Consider the following 19,515-nt stretch of genomic DNA (forward strand, 5'->3'; position numbering starts at 1 on the left):
GTATAGGATGTGCGGTGTGTCTGCCTTTTGGTTCCCACAGAGAGAACAGACGGGGCTGTACTGCTCCCGGAACCATAGGGAGTACATGTACGGATTAAAGTGTCTGTTTAAACGTTAAAGAACGCCAGGTGGTCGAAATTTCCGCAGCCCGCCACTACGGTGTCTCTCATAGCCTTAGTCACTTTGGGACGTTAAACCCCATAAACCAAACCAAACCATTTATCCATCGCGCAGAACGGACGATGGCATTCTATGGGCTCCCCGGCGGCGCTGCAACACGCTGCCGCGGTCCACATGTACAGGCGAAGCTTCAGCGTCATTAATTAATAATTAGTCATTAATTAGTCATCAGTCACTACATAATAATTAGCCATTCATTAGTAATTACTCATTCATTGGGAGTGCCACAGAGGCAGTCAAAAGTGGTGCGGAAAATGTTTTCGCCTCTACGCTCTTTAGACAAAGTGCCCCCTCAATTTTTCATTCATTTCGGGGTTTGGACCCGTAAAGCTGCCCCTCGGTTGTGAGATGCGCCGTATATGGAACTCCTGGCGTATATTGACATACTGGGGATCATTCCTCATCTTTACGGCGAACTTAAGGGCCCCTCCCCCCCTTTTTTTTTGCATTCCGCCTCAATCGAAACTCGGCCAATTTTCACACGCGTTCTCGTGCTCAGCTGCAAAACGCGAAGATTGGTCTTCAGAGAAAGATAGTGCACAGTAGGTGTCCCGCTTCGTGGTGAGCACCTCAACCCACAGCCATAGCCTCAAACGCACCGTGAGAGAAGGGACGAAGGCTGAAGTGAAAGATGGAAGAGAGAAAGAGGCGCCTACTTACCAATGGGAGCGCGCCGCGCGTTACAGGAGAGAGCAGGCTGACTGACGTCTGTGCCCGCACCACTCGCACGGCCAACGGGCCACGACCATTGGCTTGAGCGCACGCAACGAGAGGGTAAAACCGTATACGCTTGAATGTGTGACGTGTATGAGCACTGTTTGATCAGAAACCGATCGGAGCGGATGCACTCAGTTGTGTTGTGGTCACGGGACGCTTCTGGTAGTCGACGCTGATGCTCAACAGGTGAGACTCCAGCTTCACGCCAGCTCTGCTGAATATCTCCTAGCAGTTTATTTGAACAAGGCACTCAAGGCATGCCGACGGGCTGTTGAGGCCTCTGTTTTTGACATCCCACCGACGCTCAACGCCACGGCCCGGTCCGGCCCGGGAAACCCACTGCGCTCAAGGTTCGACCTGCTTTTTTGAGTGCATTTTTCAGTTCCCTGTTATTGCACGCGGAATTAGGCGCGAAGCATTTACGCAGTTATTGGCACTGCGTGTAGTTAGCTCTGGAATTTTGCTGCGCGGCGTCCGAGGCTGCCTTCTACTATACTCGGTAGAGTGTCCAAAAGATAGCCAGACTTCTTGCTGCCATTGCAGCGTTAGCTTTGGGCTCGTGGCGTTCGGCAGCAGTAAGCAAGAATATCACAATGCGACCGCGTTCTGCTGGCACCGGCCTAGCGTTGCGAAGAAAGGCTTGGAGGTAGCGCACTTCAGTGACGTGGCCTGCGTCAACCTAACGATGAAGCGGAGCTGTTGGAGCAGATTATGTAATACATGCAAGGGAGCGTTCGGCGTGTGATGGGAGGTAGCGCGCGGGAAGGCGCGAGCGTTGTCCGCTTTTGGGCGTTCGGTGCGCTCGCTTCTGTAAGAGCGGTGACTTGCCCTTTGCCGTGAAGCTTTATTCGAGCTCTGAGTTAGAGGCCAGCGTCCCAGTTCCGGCTAAAATGTCAAGGTACACAGACTGGTCAGTGAGGACCACCAGTTTGTCTTCACGGCGCACCCCAATCCGGCGTTCCACCGCATGCGAACCCTTCACCGCAATCGTGGTGCCGACAGACGCTGGCGTTCGAGCCCAGCGTCTTGCTCTATACCAGCAGCGTCTTCAGCTTGTCTTCTCTTGATACATCTTGGTTTCTCAGTTTCATGGTTTGTGTTCTTTTTTCGAATATGTCCGTATGCGTGTTGCGCGCCTGTCGATGTGGTGTCCCAAGGCTCCTGGTTGGGAGTTGGGCCCACGGTTACCATCGCCCGCAATTTCTTGCAGGCCTCTCCAAGGATGCCCTTTGTTCCTCTCGTAAACTGGCAGAAAGTCTTCATTTCATTTTGCTCGAAGCTGCGCACTGCCGCTTCCGTCTCGCATGGAAAGACATGGGTGGCGTACTATCGGTAGGAGGTGGCGTCGCATACCTCCTGCTCGTTGTAAAGGAACCTAGTATCGTGAGGTGAACGCGTCCACATGTGCTTACTTGTGCATTTCCCATAAATTCATAAAGACTGAAGACCATGATCTTGATTTACTCCTGGCTGGGACCGGTTTATTAGACGCCGCGATGGCCTAGCGGTTTGAATGCACCTCGCATGCTCTATGTCCGAGGTTTGATCCCCATTCTGCCTGTTTTAGATTACCGGTAAAGTTTTTCAAGAAGGCAGGTGACTCAGGTTCTCAGTCTGTTCTCTATGCCGTAAAGAACACCATACAATAACTTTTCACCTACTGGAGAAAACTGATATTCAGATAACTCTGTGTTGATGGGACTATAGAGTCTTTAAGACTATTCAAATTATTCAGCATTCACACTGAATCACCACGATCATCGAAGTCTGTGTCCGAGAGAGGCGCGTTTTAGTGTAGGTGTGTACAGTACATCGCGCTGGAAGAACATCGAAGCTTACTGGATGTTGTTATTGATGCCTGTATGTGCCTTATAAAGCTTTGATGTTTGTGTTGGGTGCTATGCCAGGCTCCTGTTATACATCCCAGTGATTTGAGTTTATCAAAGGGTTTTTCTTTTTTTCGGCAGTTTCCTCGCGCAAACAAGACAAACTGTGGTGAGGGCCGGGTGGTCAAGCATTGGCAAGCGAAGCTGATCTGTTCACCCCGCCGTGAACTCGAATCCCGCAGGGACCACATAACTGCGGGTAAGCATTTTGCAATATGACACTACTACTTTGAGCGCTGTAAGAACGGTTCTTTGCCGTACCTCGAGCACATCAAACACACTACCTATGGCTGTTTCTATGAAAGCTTTTCCGCTGCTCATAAGATGAAATCTAACTGTGTTGCTCGTTTTTCTACTGCTGATGCTCCACCACAAAGGATTCGATACCCCTCCGCGTCGGTGCAAGCGTTTTTGGCGTAACTGCCAACCGTATGTTACCGTTGGTGCTGCTGAACGCCGATTTGTTTTCATGATGTCAATAGCAGTCTTCGCACATGAGACACTGTCCTGCTAGAGTGGCTTTGTGCACGCCACAAAAACACGGCAAAATCAGCACCCACCACAATTAAATGCCTCATTGTTTAGATCTTTACAGTTATAGAAACAGCCAACGTTCACACGGCGAAAGTGCATTCATATAAACAGCGCTAGACGACAGGACGAGAAGAGGAGTAGACAAACACGGCGCTGAACACGGCACTTCTCGTCCTGTCGTTTAGCGCTCTTTATATGTACTTTCGCCATGGAACACCAACTCGCCCAATCTTCCGTTCTTCTAACGTCCACACCCTTGTACTTATTTTGACATCTTTTGTGCGTTTAGAAGTTTAAAAGTAAAACGTGATAGAAATGCATCGCGCCAAAAACGTCCATGCTTGATTGTTCCCTGCCAGTGCTACACGCCTTACTGTCATCCCAAAGAACATGAACGCTCATATATTGGCGGCTCATAATATATTGCCGTGAGGGCAAGCCCTGCATCTTCTCCTGTTCTGTGTTCATCTCACCTGTCACGCCCATCTTCAGGTCCTCTGTTTCGTCGTCACTTCCGTTCTTCTAGTTCGCGCAATCGGGACGATGGCTTCGGTGGCCCCGGGTATTGTCACGGACTAGAAGATCACAAAGTGGGCAGTGGCGCTGCACGCAGCGCTCACGCTAGGCCCGCCGCCATTAAATCATTCCATCGCCTTATGTCATGTAGTTCTCTCTTCATCGTCACGTGACAATATATTATACTTGCTAATCTTATTGAGCAAGTTATGGAGACGCGTCCCTCCCGTTTCGACGGCATTACTCTTCTGATATTCGTGCTTTCTTTCAGCTGGACGTTGTATGTAATCATGATTTCCTTACTCAAGTCGCGAACATCTTTGGTGTCTTGAGGCCTCGCGTTATGATCTACTCATTTTTGGCCATGAGCCTTCTTCTATTTTAGGTAAGCTGTAGGCTGACATTTCTATGCGCAGGTCGCCTCACGTCGCAGGCCCATGGTCGGATGAAATACTGGCGTCGCGTGTGGGCCACTTCCCCAGCGAAGACAGTCGTCTCACTCTTCATTTCACTACATTGGGCAGGTGAGCGATGGTTTGTGCATGGGTAGAAGTTGGAGGACAGCTTTTCATCTAGTCACATAGTAGAAAAAAGTGGTGGGGTTTTGACGTAGGACGTTGTTAAAGAAAGTAGACGTGGAAAAAGCCTGTGTTCATTCTTCGCCTTTTCTTTCAGGCATCTGCATGTGCAAGCAACCGCGTTTCTCGCGCTTTATTTTCGCACCCTCTGCCCACTTGGAGTCAGATGGCGCGACGCCCGCCTCCCGTGGGCTACAGCTGTCGCGACACTTCTCCGAACTTACCCGAGCTTCCTCCCATTATCTCAAGCCGTTGTGACGTTCCTCCGAACTAACCCGAGCTTACCCGAGCTACTCCAAGTTTCACACAACATTCTTGTTTGGGACCGTGTTTTTTAGTGCTCTCGCACTAAAACCAGAGCAGACTAGGTGGATTACTCGAAGTGCAAAATGGGGCAAACAGATACTTTACATTCGATGTTCTTGCCTTCTGAAAGATTCCTTGGGACTTTCCTAGATAAGCGCAAAAAAAAGAAATTACCGAAGACACTTTGGAATTTCTGTGTGCTTGGCGAAAGCCTTGTGGTCAACCCATTGCCGCTTCCCCGAACCGCTTGACGCTCTATCACTGGGCCGCCTCAGAGCCATGCGTCTCATTCATGACTGCAACGAGACGTCTTGCGAAGGAGCGGCGGCGCAGCTGCCACCGCCGACGCGCGCGCACTCATTCTACCGCTACTGTATGACGTCAGGGTTGCTATGCACAGCTGCGCCCCCCACTGGCGCGCCGGTTGCTAAGGAGGGGAGGAGGTTGCGCCGTTGCGCGGAGGAGAGGCCACAGTTTGCACGATTCCAGCGTACGAACAGACACCACGAGCATGAGACATTGAAGGCCTTCGCCTTAAAAGAAAATCTACGCGTGCGAAGGCTTTGTTGATATCCTCAGGAAACTTGCCAATCGCTTTCACCTACTCGCTCAGGGAGAGGGTGAAGAGTTTGCGAGCTATTGCCACAGCGACCGTACATCATCAAATGTGAAGATACGCGTGTGCTGTGCCATTTCAGAGTACGGGGAAGAGGCCTCGGTGGTCGACATTTTATTTTTCCGAGCCCTTCACTAGGTATCCTTCATCTCACCACCCGCAGCTTTAGAACGATAAAACTGGCAGGCTGCGAAAAATACCAACAAAGCCTCTTCCCTAGAGTTTAATTAACAATGGCCGTATTCAGAAATTCTGGACAAAAGCCTTTTTAAAACACAGTTTATGAGGGCAGTTTGTTTATATATTTTGAGATGCACCACAACAATCTATACATGCGAAGATCTCCCGCCTTTGCTATTAACATTCGTGTTCTCCTCAAAAGCGTTCCCCATTGGTGTTGTATGGCAGTCTTAACTGCTCGATGCGATGGATGGAAACACTGTAGAGGAAATATTTTGCTACATATCGGAAGAACGGACCATTACCTTCAATATTTCTGTACCAGTACCTTACAATTTTACAGTATTGAAAATGTTTGTCCAAGATTATTTGACATGCAGAAACTATCATACCAGCTGCCCTAAACTTTTGGAATGGCAGTTCATGCATTCAGTCCGGACGCATTATAACCTTACGTCCAAGTCTTCACCGATGTGAAGTACCAGCGAAAGCTGGGGAAGGTGGCCTACGATAGGCGGCAGTAGCTCTCTGATGGCGCCAAGATTCTGGCTGCAATGGCCAGAAGTTCTTTACTGTGCCTGAATTTGCGCAGCCCCGTGCTCGCTGCTTCAATATGGCATCCTAGTTCTTTGCCTTTCAGGTGCAGGAAGACAACAAAAACACGACACTTTATGTTAATTCTTCTTCAGGACGATCGAGAGAAGTGACCACAAACAGCCTACCTAGCATTGTTTAGCTTTGCACGATTAAGGAAGTGGGCAGATAAGTTGCGACAAGAACTAAGTCGTCGTTCCAACATCTGTCCAGGGGCGGGAACGCAATGCGAAGTGAAGCACCACGTTATCGTAGCGCTCTCTTCCTGAGCGTCCAGTCTGGCATTCAGTTCGCACGTTCCGTCTTCGGTGCTTTCACGGGATTCGTGGCAATTAGCCTTGTTTTGGGACTTTTCAGTGCAGAAAAAAAATAGGCAGTGTCTTAGCTCTTGTCAAGCCTGGATATACGAGCGGAAAGCTTCAGTTACGCTTGGTTCGACGTCATGGCTGTCGCAGTTCGCGCACAGTGCACTGGGAGCACCACGATAACGGTGGAGGCGTTCGGCCGTCCACACACTGCCTGTACGGAGGCAGAGAACGAGACGGAAATCGGTGCTGTTGAAACTGCCCGCAAGAATGCGGAGAGAAGGGTTGCCGGCTGCGACGCGGGCAACACGCGGCTGCAGCGAAAGTGGACGAGGAGGCGAAGCGCGTAGTTGTAGCGACAGCGAGGAGGCGACGCACATGCGCAGTAGCGCGCGGCTGCGCTGAAAGGTCACACGGTGGACGAGGAGGCGAAGCGCGCAGTTGTAGCGACAGCGAGGAGGCGACGCACATGCGCAGTAGCGCGCGGCTGCGCTGAAAGGTCACACGGTGGACGAGGAGGCGAAGCGCGCAGTTGTAGCGACAGCGAGGAGGCGACGCACATGCGCAGTAGCGCGCGGCTGCGCTGAAAGGTCACACGGTGGACGAGGCGGCGAAGCGCGCAGTTGTAGCGACAGCGAGGAGGCGACGCACATGCGCAGTAGCGCGCAGCTGCGCTGAAAGGTCACACGGTGGACGAGGAGGCGAAGCGCGCAGTTGTAGCGACAGCGAGGAGGCGACGCACATGCGCAGTAGCGCGCGGCTGCGCTGAAAGGTTACACGGTGGACGAGGAGGCGAAGCGCGCAGTTGTAGCGACAGCGAGGAGGCGACGCACATGCGCAGTAGCGCGCGGCTGCGCTGAAAGGTCAGGCGACGGAGTCTGCGACGGCTGCGGTAGCAGCGAGGAGCGACCACCTGCGCGGCGCGTGACGTCACCCGGCTTCGCGCGTGCGCATAACTCACCAGTTCGGCCCACGCGAAGCTCGGCCCGCGTAGTAAAGCTTTTCGCTTCAAAAATTCCTGTTACGCATGAGCTGCGTATATCAAATTGGGGGCGTTGCTTAGACAGTTTATTTCTCCCTAACGAACTAGTGCTTTAGAAGCTCCTTTCTGATACATAATCATACGCCCTGCCCACCATTTATTATGCGACAAACTGGCTAGTGAGATCTGCTGGCATCAACAACCTGTGCTTCTGCACCGCGCATTTCAGTAAACCCCTGTCCTTTTAAGACTCTAATGCGATTATGAAGTAGTAATAATAAAAATAATTTATTCCAAGCAGGAATATAATACAGGACGTGGACACGCCAAAGCCAGAATTTCGCTGGTAGGCCGCCGTCTGGCAGCAGCGACAACCTGTGCCTCTGGCACAAATAGTTTTCGTTAAGAAATTTCTTGCCAATCCTCATTAGTGACCTCGACAGCAACTATGTCCCCATTTACTACTGATCGACTAACACTTAGGCAATCAAAATTATACTTTCATTAACGGAAGCTGGGTAAAATAACCGTGATATTTGTTTTATGACTGGCAGCTTCTCCTTTAATGCAAAGCCTGACACTTCAACTAAGCACTCGTTACAATGCTTTACTCGAGGCTTTTTCGTGCTTAAACACATCTTTGGATTACTGCGCAAGGATCCCAACGGAAATATTTGTGTAAATAAATCTCTGCTAGCGCACGAATTTTACACATTCCCACGTAACTGTAAAACGCTTTTTCTTAAATATAACTAGTTGTTAGATAAAGTTAACGTTCAGTGCCCTTTGGCTCCAGACTCCGTGAGAAACAAATGCATCGTATGCAACATGCGTAACTGTCCGGACCGGACTTCTGCAGCGTAGCTACTAACCTCAAGTTCTCATATCGGCTACAGAGACGTCATCGACCTTATCGTCCTTGTGCGACTGTGTTCTGCGATTTAACGCTCCCAGCACTTAATCTGCTTGCAGTTATCTCTCCTTTCTCTCACTGCTTCTAGACTTTGGTGAACACAGTTTTCTTCAGCATAACTTTATAAAGAAGGATAAAACCAAAAAGGAACAGCACCTGGCAACAATTGTCCCTGCTTGCAGATTAAAACAGGATTCATACTATTCAGCCGCATTAAAATTCTTCGCTTAATATATGTTCTCGTGAATACCTTTTTGCTTAAGCACCTAGAAAAGCGCTAGAAACATTCTCTGCCCTGGTCGCGGAGGGAAAGTTTGTGACTGCCAAGCATGTGAGTGGAGCTTTAGAGCAGGCTCAATGTATTTACTAATATTTCGCAGGCTGTGGTTGCGGCCACCTTGCCGTGTGTGCTGTACCTGCATCGTGGTGCTTGTGGCTGCCGACGCCAACCTGCAACGCCTGTCACACTACCTTTTTTAAGGGTAAGCACCGCTTGGCGTCAAGGAGGCCTTCCTTCTCGGGCCCCACGGCCCTCAAAAATGAGAAGAAAACATCCAGGCTGATACGTAGTACGCCCGGGTCAACCCACTAAATGAAATGCAGTAGGGTATTCGTGCCTGCATAGGTACCTTTCCTTGGCTTTTTAATAACTGAGCTGTCACGTAGGTCCATGCATCCCTCGCGCCTCTCATCTGCGGTTTACAAGTACACGGAGGTTACTGTCAGTCCAAATGAGGACAGACCTGTATCGGGCAGTTTACCTCCCATTGAAGTCAATGTTATAAAGCGCTACGTGTACAATTTACGATCAAAAAAAATTACCGACGATTACGTTACTTCCTAATGCGAAATTTGAGCGCAGCAAATAAGCTGTTTCACCTTTTCGATAGATTGAGGCAAAGAAATCGAGCAACACATGTATGCGCTATCACAGAATTTTTTTTTTATTTTTCGCGGGAAGAGGGGGGAGGGGGGCGGCGTGTACACCCAGCGGCAAACGATGGGGGCAGAAGCGCGCGCAGCAAGCGGACAACACGATAAAGGGAGGAGGGAAGAGATAGCAGCGACTGACTGATGCCGCTGACGCCGATAGTGAGTCAACCCCAGCTGCGGAGTTGGTTTCAGGGACAACGCCGCCGATGCCGACACAAACAATATGATACCCTCGCTTCCGCAGCGCTAAGAACCAGGTCTAGCCGTGGGAAGGTGGTCACGTATTCGTCGACGTGCCGGGGCCTACGTGAAATAACCGGCGCGTCGGCAACTGAAGAGCACCCTATCCGCCACACAAGAACAGGGGGGGGGGGGGGACCCTTTCCTCTTCTTTCTGCATGGCGGCGACGGTGTTCTATGCAGTCACGTTATCTTGACTCTCTACCGGCGTCAGCGGCATCCAGCGGTATCAGTCGGTCGCTGCTAACGCTGGGGGGATGAAAGGGGGGCGGAGCTGGTTACGAGGCCGACGACAACGCAGACGACGACGCGAAACCCAGGAACGGACGCCAAAGAGCTGCGCTCTAAAAATTCCTCTCTGAGGAAAGAACATGGCGCAGTAATTGTCATGTCGGTGGACACCCGAACCGCGCGGTAAGAGAAGGACAGAGAGTGGAAATGAAAGGAGAAAGAGTCCCGCGGGGGCGCATCATAGACGATGGCCCCCTGTTCCGACTTTTGACCTCCGCAAAAGAGCTCAAGGTTAGTTGGGCACAAGATAAGCACAGGTGCATCTGTTCGGGCAAAAGAGTAAATGTTCACTGTCAGGGTAGACGGCTAAGCGGCATGCATGCAAAACACAAAACTATTCCCGGACGTTTCCAGGGAGGTAATGCGATTTTGAGCACGGCTCCACAAGCTGCGGGTTTAGCAACCCGTATAGCCACTGCGTCTGCCTCACCCATCAGGGTAATACAAGCCTGTGTACTGTTCCACCCTTTAGTGGCGCGCTTTTAAAGCAGCCATTCGGTTTTGTAGTTTGTACGCTCTGCGAATGTCATCACTAGCAATTCGTTTATTTGCGGCCACCTTCTGCATCGCACTGCGGCAGTTGCATTTCCTAGGAGGCGAAGTGCTAGAATCCAGCGTACAGCTTTGTCAGAGAACGTTGTAGAATGCCTGGTGGTCTAAATTATGCGAAGCCTTCCACTACGCCGTCCCCCATGACATGAAGGCTGCCGCGGTGGCTCAGTGGTTATGGCAAGACGCGGGTTACATGCCGGAAGCGGCGGTCGAATTTCGATGGAAGTGAAATTCGAGAGGCCCGTGGACTGTGCGATGTCAGTGCACATTAAAGAACCCAAGCTGGTCGAAATTTTCTGAGCCCTGCACTTCAGAGTCCCTCATAACCTGAGTCGCTTTGGGACCTTTAACATAACGAACCTTAAGCTGCCGCTTCTTATTCGACCTCGAGTACAGTTTGACCTTGGTATTGGCATGGCTGAGCGTCTGTTCGTACGGCGCATTTAGCAGCGGCGCCAGCCTCACGCGTCGTGGTTGAAAAACCTTCCGGATGTATTGTGCCGCGCTTTTGCGTCGCGCCTACACAGTGGGCACCCTCCGGCCGTCGTAACATGTAGTCGGCCATCATCCAGGTCAGACTCGACACGGTCAACAACCTACGGGTGGTTTCCATGAAGTGTTTTGAAAATTGCATTTTTACTAGTTTTACTAGTGCGATAGCACTAATCCAGTGGTTCTGACCCGGGCAAAATTGTTCTAACGTTGTTCCTTCTGACTGTCTAAGACGAAACGGGAACACAGAAATTCCACCGGGGGCAGCACCTGCCATCTTGCACCTGGCTCGGGCACTGTATGCGAATGTTGCAAATATTTTCATTTTTTTGCGCAGTGCTTCCATAGCACGCGGGAAGGAAACTTGCTTATACAAACCGACTATACAAGGAGGAGGGTAACGGAGGAGTACGTAACGTGCACTGTGCGATGTCAGCGCACGTTAAGGAACCCCAGGTGGTCGAAATTTCCGGAGCCCTTCACTTCGGTGTTCCTAATAGCACGAGTCGCTTCGGGACATTAAACCCGTTTAAACCAAAGCAATGAAGGAGTGCAGTTTCGTGGTATATACTTCATCCTAGAATGCTCATTTAACTCTGTCAGTGCCCTGCTACACTTCAGTCCCTCTTGGCAGTTCCCTATGGTAGAGCTATTCACTGAAAGGCCCCCGCTTCTGAAATGACCTTCATGTACGGACAGAACTTTTCGCAATTAACGCAACGTGGTAGTTTTAAGGCGATAGCGTTACTAGTCCCATTGGGTGAAATTTCGTCTGCGAGTGTCGTTGAGACCGACAGACGGTTCCAAAACGATGGCGTCGCAACAACCGTCGTCTGGCCACCGAAACGGCGAATGCGACGACGGAATGCACTACAGATACCAGCAGCAGCCACCTCTCGCAATCTAAGGGTGGCTCGTTCCGGATGGTTGCCATGAGACCAGGAACAGGATGGTTGCCGTGGAAGAAGAAATGTATACGGCGAGAGCGGAGGTACGCGCAACCTGAAGGTGCCTGACACGGGAACGTGAAAGGAGGAGGGTAACGGAGGAGTACGTAACGTAGATAGGAGCACGCAGGTCATTATCACAGGAAACAGCTGCAATTTAACTCGAGAACGCGGAATGCGTAACTGGAGGGTTGCCATGGGAATTACCCGGAGGGAGGGTGGTTACCGCGGTCGGAAGGGCAAGAATATAACAAGAGCAAATTAATCTGACGCACTCCGTCTGCAGCGACTGCTGCGGGAACCCCTTCCCCGAGCTGAGTCTCGGCAACAGTGGCGCCGCGCGTGTGGATCGGCGGACTGCAGACGAGTGCTAGTCGAAGAACGAAGACATTCGTGTGGAAAACTGAACTTGCGGTCCTCAACTAGACAAAAACTGATATCATCCCCATGTTCTTTCTCTCCCCATATCACGTAACGAAAATACGCCAACTGCTGTCACTGACCATCGCGTTACACAGTGATAACGGCTCTCTGAGGTTTTTTTTATTGCGAAAGCAATACTACGCCAGGTCTAACCGCTCGTCGCGTGGTGCGCGGAACCCCCTGCTTCTCGAGGAGCGCCTAACAGATGGTGGGACGTCAGCATATCCGTTGCTATAGCGACGCATGACGTCAGCTTGCTCTCCGCCGCTGTGCGCTCTCCATGGGCTCGCCGACAGTCTCCCTCTCGTTCTCTCTCTCCCTCTGATGCGCAGTAGCGATTGCACATCGCCATCTGCGTGGTTTGTGGTGTTTATAAAATCGGCAGTGGCTTCGCTTTGCTATGCCAGGATATACGAGGTCTATTAGAAAAGTATCCGACCTTATTTTTTTTTGCGAACACCTGATGGATATGAAACATGCGCGCTTGCATCAGGCGACCTTGAACCTTCGTGCGCATACACGAATTTTTTCCCGCCTGCCGATAGCGTCAGTGGCTGGGACGCAGCATTTGAGTGAGGCAGTGCGCAGTGCTCTCGTCGGTTTTTTTATTCCAAGGAAAATGGCGGAGTGAAAGGAGCAGCGCTACTGCATCAAATTTTGCCATAAATTGGGCGACAGCCAAGTGGAAACCATTCGAAATATTCAGACGGCTTTCGGTGACGATGCTATGAGCAGCACACAGATTAAGCAGCGGTACAATTGATTTAAAGATGGCCGCACATCGGTGGAGAACGAGCCACGCTCCAATCGGCCATCAACATGCTAAAATTACCAGGTCATTGCCGAACTGAACGCTGTAGTGATGCGGGACCGTCGCGTGACTATCCGAGAAATTGAGGAAGAGGTGGGCATGAGCAATTTGTCCGCACATTCCATTATCACCGAAGATTTGGCCATGGAGAGAGTTGCGGCGAAATTCGGGCCGAAGCTGCTCACGGTGGAGCGAAAGCAGCTTCGTGTTGAAGTCTCACAGCACATTCTGGATTCCGCAAACAGTGACCCCGACTTCATCAACATCATAATCACTGGTGACGAGTCTTGGAGTACAGGTACGACCCGGAAACCAGATCACAGTTGTCACAGTGGAACCATTCCACGTCACCAAGATTTAAGAAGGCCCGCCAAGTGCCCAGCAATATTAAAGTGGTGCTGACTGCTTTCTTTGACACCCTCTGTGTGGCAGACCACGCGTACGCACTCCACAGGGTCAAACAATTACCAAAGCGTACTACAGGGATGTCCTCCGTTGCCTACTTGATGCTGTGCGGCGCAAGAACCCGGAGCTGAGGTCAACAGGAAATTGGCGCACCCATCGCGACAATCCTCCTGCACATTCCTCGCACTTGATTCAGATTTTTTGGTCAAAAACCAGACTCCTGTAGTTCAACAGACTCCTTACTCTCCTGATATGGCCCCTGCGACTTCTGGCTGGTTCCGAAAATCGAAAGGCCATTGAAAGGAGCGCGATTTCAGACAAGGAAGAACATTGTGGCTGCAACGACAGCTGAGCTTAACTGAATTCCGAAAGGGACCTTTTCGGAATACTTCCCACAATGGCAGCACCGCTGGAAGTAGTGTGTGGAGTCCCAAGTAGACTACTTTGAAGGTGACTAGGTTTGCAACGCTCCAGTTATGAAAGTTTGTTTTCTACGGCCAAAGGTCGGATACTTTTCTAACAGACCTCGTACGTAGCGTGAGGTCAGGGCGAGGTGTCCACATCTCGGTGGACACCTGAACCAGAGGGAAGGCCCATAACTGCCCTCTTGTAACCTTGGAGATCTCAACCATACTTTAAGCTAAGTGGCGGCAGTGACAGTGTGCGCTGCATGCGTTGGCGTGTACCATGTTGCGAAAGAAACGCGGCGCTGAAGCCATGGGCCGTCGGCGTTCGTTGTGTTCATTGGCGTAGGCGTTGGCCACGTTTTACACTCCGATCGTTTTAAGGAAAGGTCATTTTAAGGAAAGGAAGTGCGCATAATGGCTCACTGGGTCAATGGACGCCTCATTCGTGCTTATAGGTACGTGGTGTGACGAGAGAGAGAGAGAGATGTGAGCTGCTCTCATTGACAAGGTTGTGCCAGAAACACGGCGCTGAAGCCATACGTCAACGGCGTTCAGTGTGTTATTGGCGTTAGCCACGTTTTACAGTCCGATCATTTTAAGGAAAGGAAGTGCGCATAATGGCTCACTGGGTCAGCGGACCCCTGAATCGTGCTTATAGGTATAGTCGTTTTCAAAAATGCACGGCCCACGGCTTCAGCCGGCGGAGCGGCTGCGGGGCCGCACCGCGGCGCTGCTGTCTCCGACCAGCGCTTGCTGCGAGAGTGCCCCGCATGGAGGAAGGAAAAAAAGAGGAGAGGCCCTTTCCACACAGCACCCTGGGAGAAAAGTGTGGAGGAAATCACGTGGTTTTTTCTCGATTGGGAGGCCATCTTACTCCGGCAGCATAGCAACGGCGTTGTAGTTGCTGTTTACAAACCAGGCGATAGCAGACGGCCGCGGCGTAGCATTTGAGGTGCGGCGTAGGCGTGCTTTCCTCAACTGCTCGAGTTTGTTTTTGATCGTGCTCACAGGCTGACGTTGGCGCCGTTCACTCATATCTCAGGTGGAATTCGCTGCAAAACTCTCGTTGTTGCGTGCATTGATTTCAACGTGCTCGGCGACCACGATCGCACGGGCATTTCGTCTACTGCGTCACTGCTCGGAGCCGTCGGGAGACCGCCGCTGCATTCGCGCTGTTCGTTCACCAGTGATTCAATACGGCGTGCGCTAGAGCGGTCGTCGGCGCACGTTCCGCGTCCTGTACGTGCAGTGTGTTTGTGCCATTCGCGCTCCCGTTTACATCGGCAGTGAAACCTCGTTGCTACCTATGCGCGTTCTTGCAACGCTCCAGCGATTGTCACTGACGTCGGTATAACTGTCATTTTCGTTTTTCGACGATTGCGCTTGTTTGAGCGGCGGGGGCCATGACATGGGCGGAGAGCGATATTGTAAAGGAAGCGGCTGCGCTCGCTTTGGTCTTAGTATACAGAAACTTTGTTACATCCCGTTTGAAGCGTGTAACGTTTGAAGCGTCTAGCGAGCTATTTGCCTCTGGGACGTGCCGGGCTCAAGTGTATTCGTTCATATTGTAGCGTGCAGCGCGAAATCGAACACCGGAGTACGAAAAACTGCGGCGGTCCCTCACTGGTTGTTGTTGTTGTTGTTGTAGCCTACGACAGAACTGCACATACCGGCAAAGAATCGGGTGGTAAAGGTTGGTATTCACCTGTACGTAGTAAAGGCAAAAAGAAAGCACACGGGAGAGGAACACCGAAGCTTATAATCTCCACCGTCAGAAAAAAAAACGTAGCCAAAAGTGGCGACAGGTACTGCATGTCAAGATGCGTCACCGCAGTAATTGAAAGCGGAGGTCACTTCCCGCACTTGCAGGAGTTGAGATAAGCATTTTTCCCGGCTGCAACTAATTGTGACCAGGGCCGAGCAGTTGGAGACGGCACGAATACGACGCAGTACGAAGCAGTAACTGGAAGTAGCCGCCTGTCTGGCACGGGTATTTCCGCTTTATTAACTTTTCCGCTGACGAACACCAGCATAGGGCACCCTAAACCGGCAAGCAGCCAAGCGCCACTCGCGCGGGGGCCTGCGCCCATGCGGTAGCACGCTCCTTCGTTGGCTTTGAAACGCGCGCGCAATCGGCGCGGCGGCGAAATGTAAACAGAAGCCCGCCGGAGTAAGATGGCGCCGAGCTTGTTTCCGGCTTCACAAAATGTCACGTGACGGCCTCTCCTCTTTTTTTCCTTCCTCCATGGTGCCCCGCGTGCCGACAGCTTTCGCCCTCACTCTAGAGCTGTTACATAACGGGCCTGGTAAAGTCTATGTACGGCGCTCGCCCGTTTTGCCGCTGGGACTCGCTTCGAAAGAGGGCGCCTGGATACTCGCCGGTGTAGGGTGCCTCGATGCCAGCGCCGCCGTTCAGGGTGGAGACAACATCGCGGGCGCCGCCATATTGAATCACACGGGATCAGCGCAGTGTGTAACGGCGCTACTCTTACTCTTGGCGGGCGTGAGAGTGCTTTTAACTAGAACAGTCTTTTTCATCAACATCGCACTGCGTATCTTTTCACTCATAATAGCCATTTTAACATCCGAGGGTCGAAGGCGTAATTGCATAACTTAATTGTAGTCGAGGTTGAACGTTTGTGTTCCGTCTGTTGGTTTGAAAAACGCGCTAATATTTTAAAGATCTATTGCCGGGCAGGTGCTGCTGCTCCATGCGGATAGAATAAATTGCTGCTTCTGTTTTTTCCATGATATTTTGGATTTTAATTCCCACGTTCTGTTAACGCCCGCGTGTCGTCAGCCGCCCGAGCGCTGCGGCTGGTTTCGCTATCGTCGCGCGGGCTGTTTCCGTTTCTTCTGCTCGCAAAAGCTGGTGCCTGTCTGCTTACTAATGTTTCAAGGGGTAAGTGCGAGCTGCTCGCCCGTTTATAGCTCACAAGGGCGCAATTACATCTGCTTATAGGGTGGGCGCTGGTATATACAAATGATGCCGCCGTATACCGACGTTGCCACTGCTCCTGCGTTTTCTTTCTCGAGGCCAAAGAAAACGAATCGCCCCTCGTTGGCGATAGCGTAAAAGATTACTGGAAGTTTCTCACTCGTTTCATTTTTATGAGGGGCGCACAACCACCGAATGTTCTTGCGTGCGCTCGCATGCACACTTCGCTTGCGCCATTGACATACGCACCGGTTGCTCTCTTGCGATTCCTCAGTTTGTGAAACACAATTCTACACATTTTTTCATATTTTTTTATTCAAGCCAATCGGTATTCATTAATAAACCATGCATGTAAACCTGCTCAAAAAAGGGTGGATGTTAGTCATTAAAAAACTGCAGTAATTCTGATAATTTTAAATTCGAAATCGAATTAATCGACATAGAAAAGTCACGCTCTTCGAAAAAAATCGACCATAGAGGGTTTTGTGAAAAAAATACGCGGTTTATGTATTTCCTATTCTGTCTACAAAATTGTGTGCTGATGGGTTAGATTGTTCGAAAAATAACTCCTACCTAAAAGTTGATCTTTATTAGTGATCAAGACAAATATGTAACATGGCTTTTCAGCCTACACTCTTACAGAGCACAGAGAACAATACAAAAGACAATGCAAATTATTCATTTAATGCCAACTGCAATTGCAAGTCATGGAAAAAACACGAACTACAGTATAATAGCAAGACATTGGGACAGAAAAGTGGGGCATGTTCCGTGGGGAGTAACCTTAAAGGAAAACATAAAAGCAAAGCATGAAAAAAGGTTCAAACCACGAAATAAGTCAACAAGACTTAGGGGAAAAATTTTGTTGTGCACAGTGTGGTGTAACCTTCGCGGCAAACATGAAAACAAAGTATGAAAAAAAAAGATGCAAACCACGAAATAGCAGAACGAGAGAGAGTGGTAAAAAGCACTGTGAGGTGTAACATTTAAAGCAATGCACTCTAGGGCTGATCCCGCTTTACCTGAGCTTCCCATTTTTTCCTTCGCTCGGAGTCTCGGGGGAGGCAAAAACAGCGTAGACCTTTACGCGTTTACCCGGCGCTGTTAAGAGTGGACAACGTGGTCCTGAGAGCCGGGTGTGACTCATCGCAAAGCAAGGGATATGATTGGGCCTGGCGCCGGCGGCAGAAGCATAGACGACGACGGCCGGGGCTGTTGCACTCCAAATCACCGAACCTCCGAACCGATCGAAGGACGCTGTGTCCCACGGACCTGGGAGAAATTACTGTCAGACGAGTGTCGTCGTTAGGCAAAGATGCGGCGACAGCTTGCGACAGCAGCGGCAACGGTGAAAGCAGAGATGCACAGCAGCAGCACGGCAGAAGCACCGGTATACGTTGGCCGAGTCGACCTTCGGGTCACCGGACTGGATGATGCTACGCAAGGTCACGCTGAGCGAGGCTGCTAATTGAAAGACGCTGTGTCGAAGGAGTCTCGTGCTTCGGCCATCCGGCGGGGGAGTTCGAGAAGGTTCAACCACCTGCGAGGAGACTGCGGGATTCTGCTTTCCCACGGAGGCAACGCACAGAAATCTTGCGGCAGTGGTCAAGGTGACGCATCTGTGTTTGATGACTGTCCTCCCCTTCTCATCCTCCGAGCTGTGAGAGAGCGAGAGAGCTTCAGCACCGCCCCGTGCCGTGGGTGGTACCGCCAGCGTCATCAATGGCCCATCCGATTGGACAACGTTATTCGAACCAAGTTCCCCAGTCAAGGATCTGGGGAACGCGAACCGTATTTAACGGGATGTTGTTGTGTGATCGGAGCATTGCATTGCATTCGCATTCGATTCGATTCTCATCTGTAAATATGTAGAATAAACCCTTTTGTACAGTTTCCTCGATAACGCAGTCCGACATCGTCTTTCGGAGCCGGTACCTGCGAGGCTAAACGAGTTAGTCATCTCCAGGACCCCTCCGTCTTCTACTCTGGTTCCAGCGGTGGGATAGAAGCCCCATCTTTAACACTGGTTCCAGCGGTGGGCTTGTGGGCCCGTTCTCAACACTGGTTGGCAGCAGCTGGGATGGACCGTGCGACATCGTACTTTCTCCACGGGTGAGCGTTTTGGTTTTGCTATGGGATTCGCCAGGCTTTAAGATTCAGAGAATAATCTTGACCGGGAATCAGGGCTTTGTCGTTTGAGAGGGGTTATTCTCAAGGCATTGTGGAGTTAGCAGAGCCAAAGCGGAGAAGGCGTTGTCATGGACCTAATGGAATTGTGGAGGTCGGACTTGCTGTTGATATGCGAGGAACTGTCGGTTGAAGTGCCTAGCAAAATAACCAAAATTGAACTGTGCGAATTCATTCGTGAACAGGTCAAGAATAACGATCAACTGCTGGTAGATACGTGGAATTTGGTACAGGGGGAAAAAGCCCGCAAAGAAAAACACGACCAAGAGGCTAAAGAGAAAGCCGAGCGGGAGAAAATAGCAGCTGATCGGGAGTGGGAAAAAGAGAAGGAACGGGAACGGCAACGGCAAAAGTGGAAGGCTGAAAATGAAATAAGGAAACTAAAGATATTAGAACTTCAAAACGAAATACGAAGAAAGGACGGTAGTGTGAGAGCCGGAAGTCCTGAAAGAGCAAGCGATGCTGATGAAATAGGTCCGCAGATAAGACCCGAAAAGTCTGTGACCGTAGCCGCATTGGTAAATCGCGACACCACGAGAGAAGTGGCAGAGAACGCGTTCAACCGGTGCGGTGGTCCAAGGA

General features: G+C 50.9%; 1 protein-coding gene across 7 annotated transcripts in view; it reads left to right on the plus strand.

Annotated features, from left to right (window-relative positions):
* The first annotated feature begins 906 nt into the window (after positions 1 to 906).
* The window catches only part of LOC149346788 (uncharacterized), a 71,987-nt gene continuing 53,378 nt past the window's right edge, over positions 907 to 19,515 (plus strand). For 5 of the 7 annotated variants that reach the window (XM_089586689.1, XM_089586690.1, XM_089586691.1 and 2 more), the window contains exons 1-4: positions 908 to 1,083; positions 2,865 to 2,982; positions 4,250 to 4,357; positions 8,688 to 8,789. In XM_089586689.1, coding sequence (XP_089442815.1) covers positions 4,279 to 4,357; positions 8,688 to 8,789 — 181 coding nt within the window. In that variant the 5' untranslated portion in view covers positions 908 to 1,083; positions 2,865 to 2,982; positions 4,250 to 4,278. Of the gene's footprint in view, positions 1,248 to 2,864; positions 2,983 to 4,249; positions 4,358 to 8,687; positions 8,790 to 19,515 lie in introns of all 7 variants that reach the window. The other 2 variants (XM_089586693.1, XM_089586688.1) reach the window with 2 other exon arrangements.

Source organism: Amblyomma mixtum, chromosome 4, assembly GCF_055824585.1.
Source record: "Amblyomma mixtum isolate Tamu chromosome 4, ASM5582458v1, whole genome shotgun sequence".
In the NCBI taxonomy this organism is placed as follows: Eukaryota; Metazoa; Arthropoda; class Arachnida; order Ixodida; family Ixodidae; genus Amblyomma; species Amblyomma mixtum.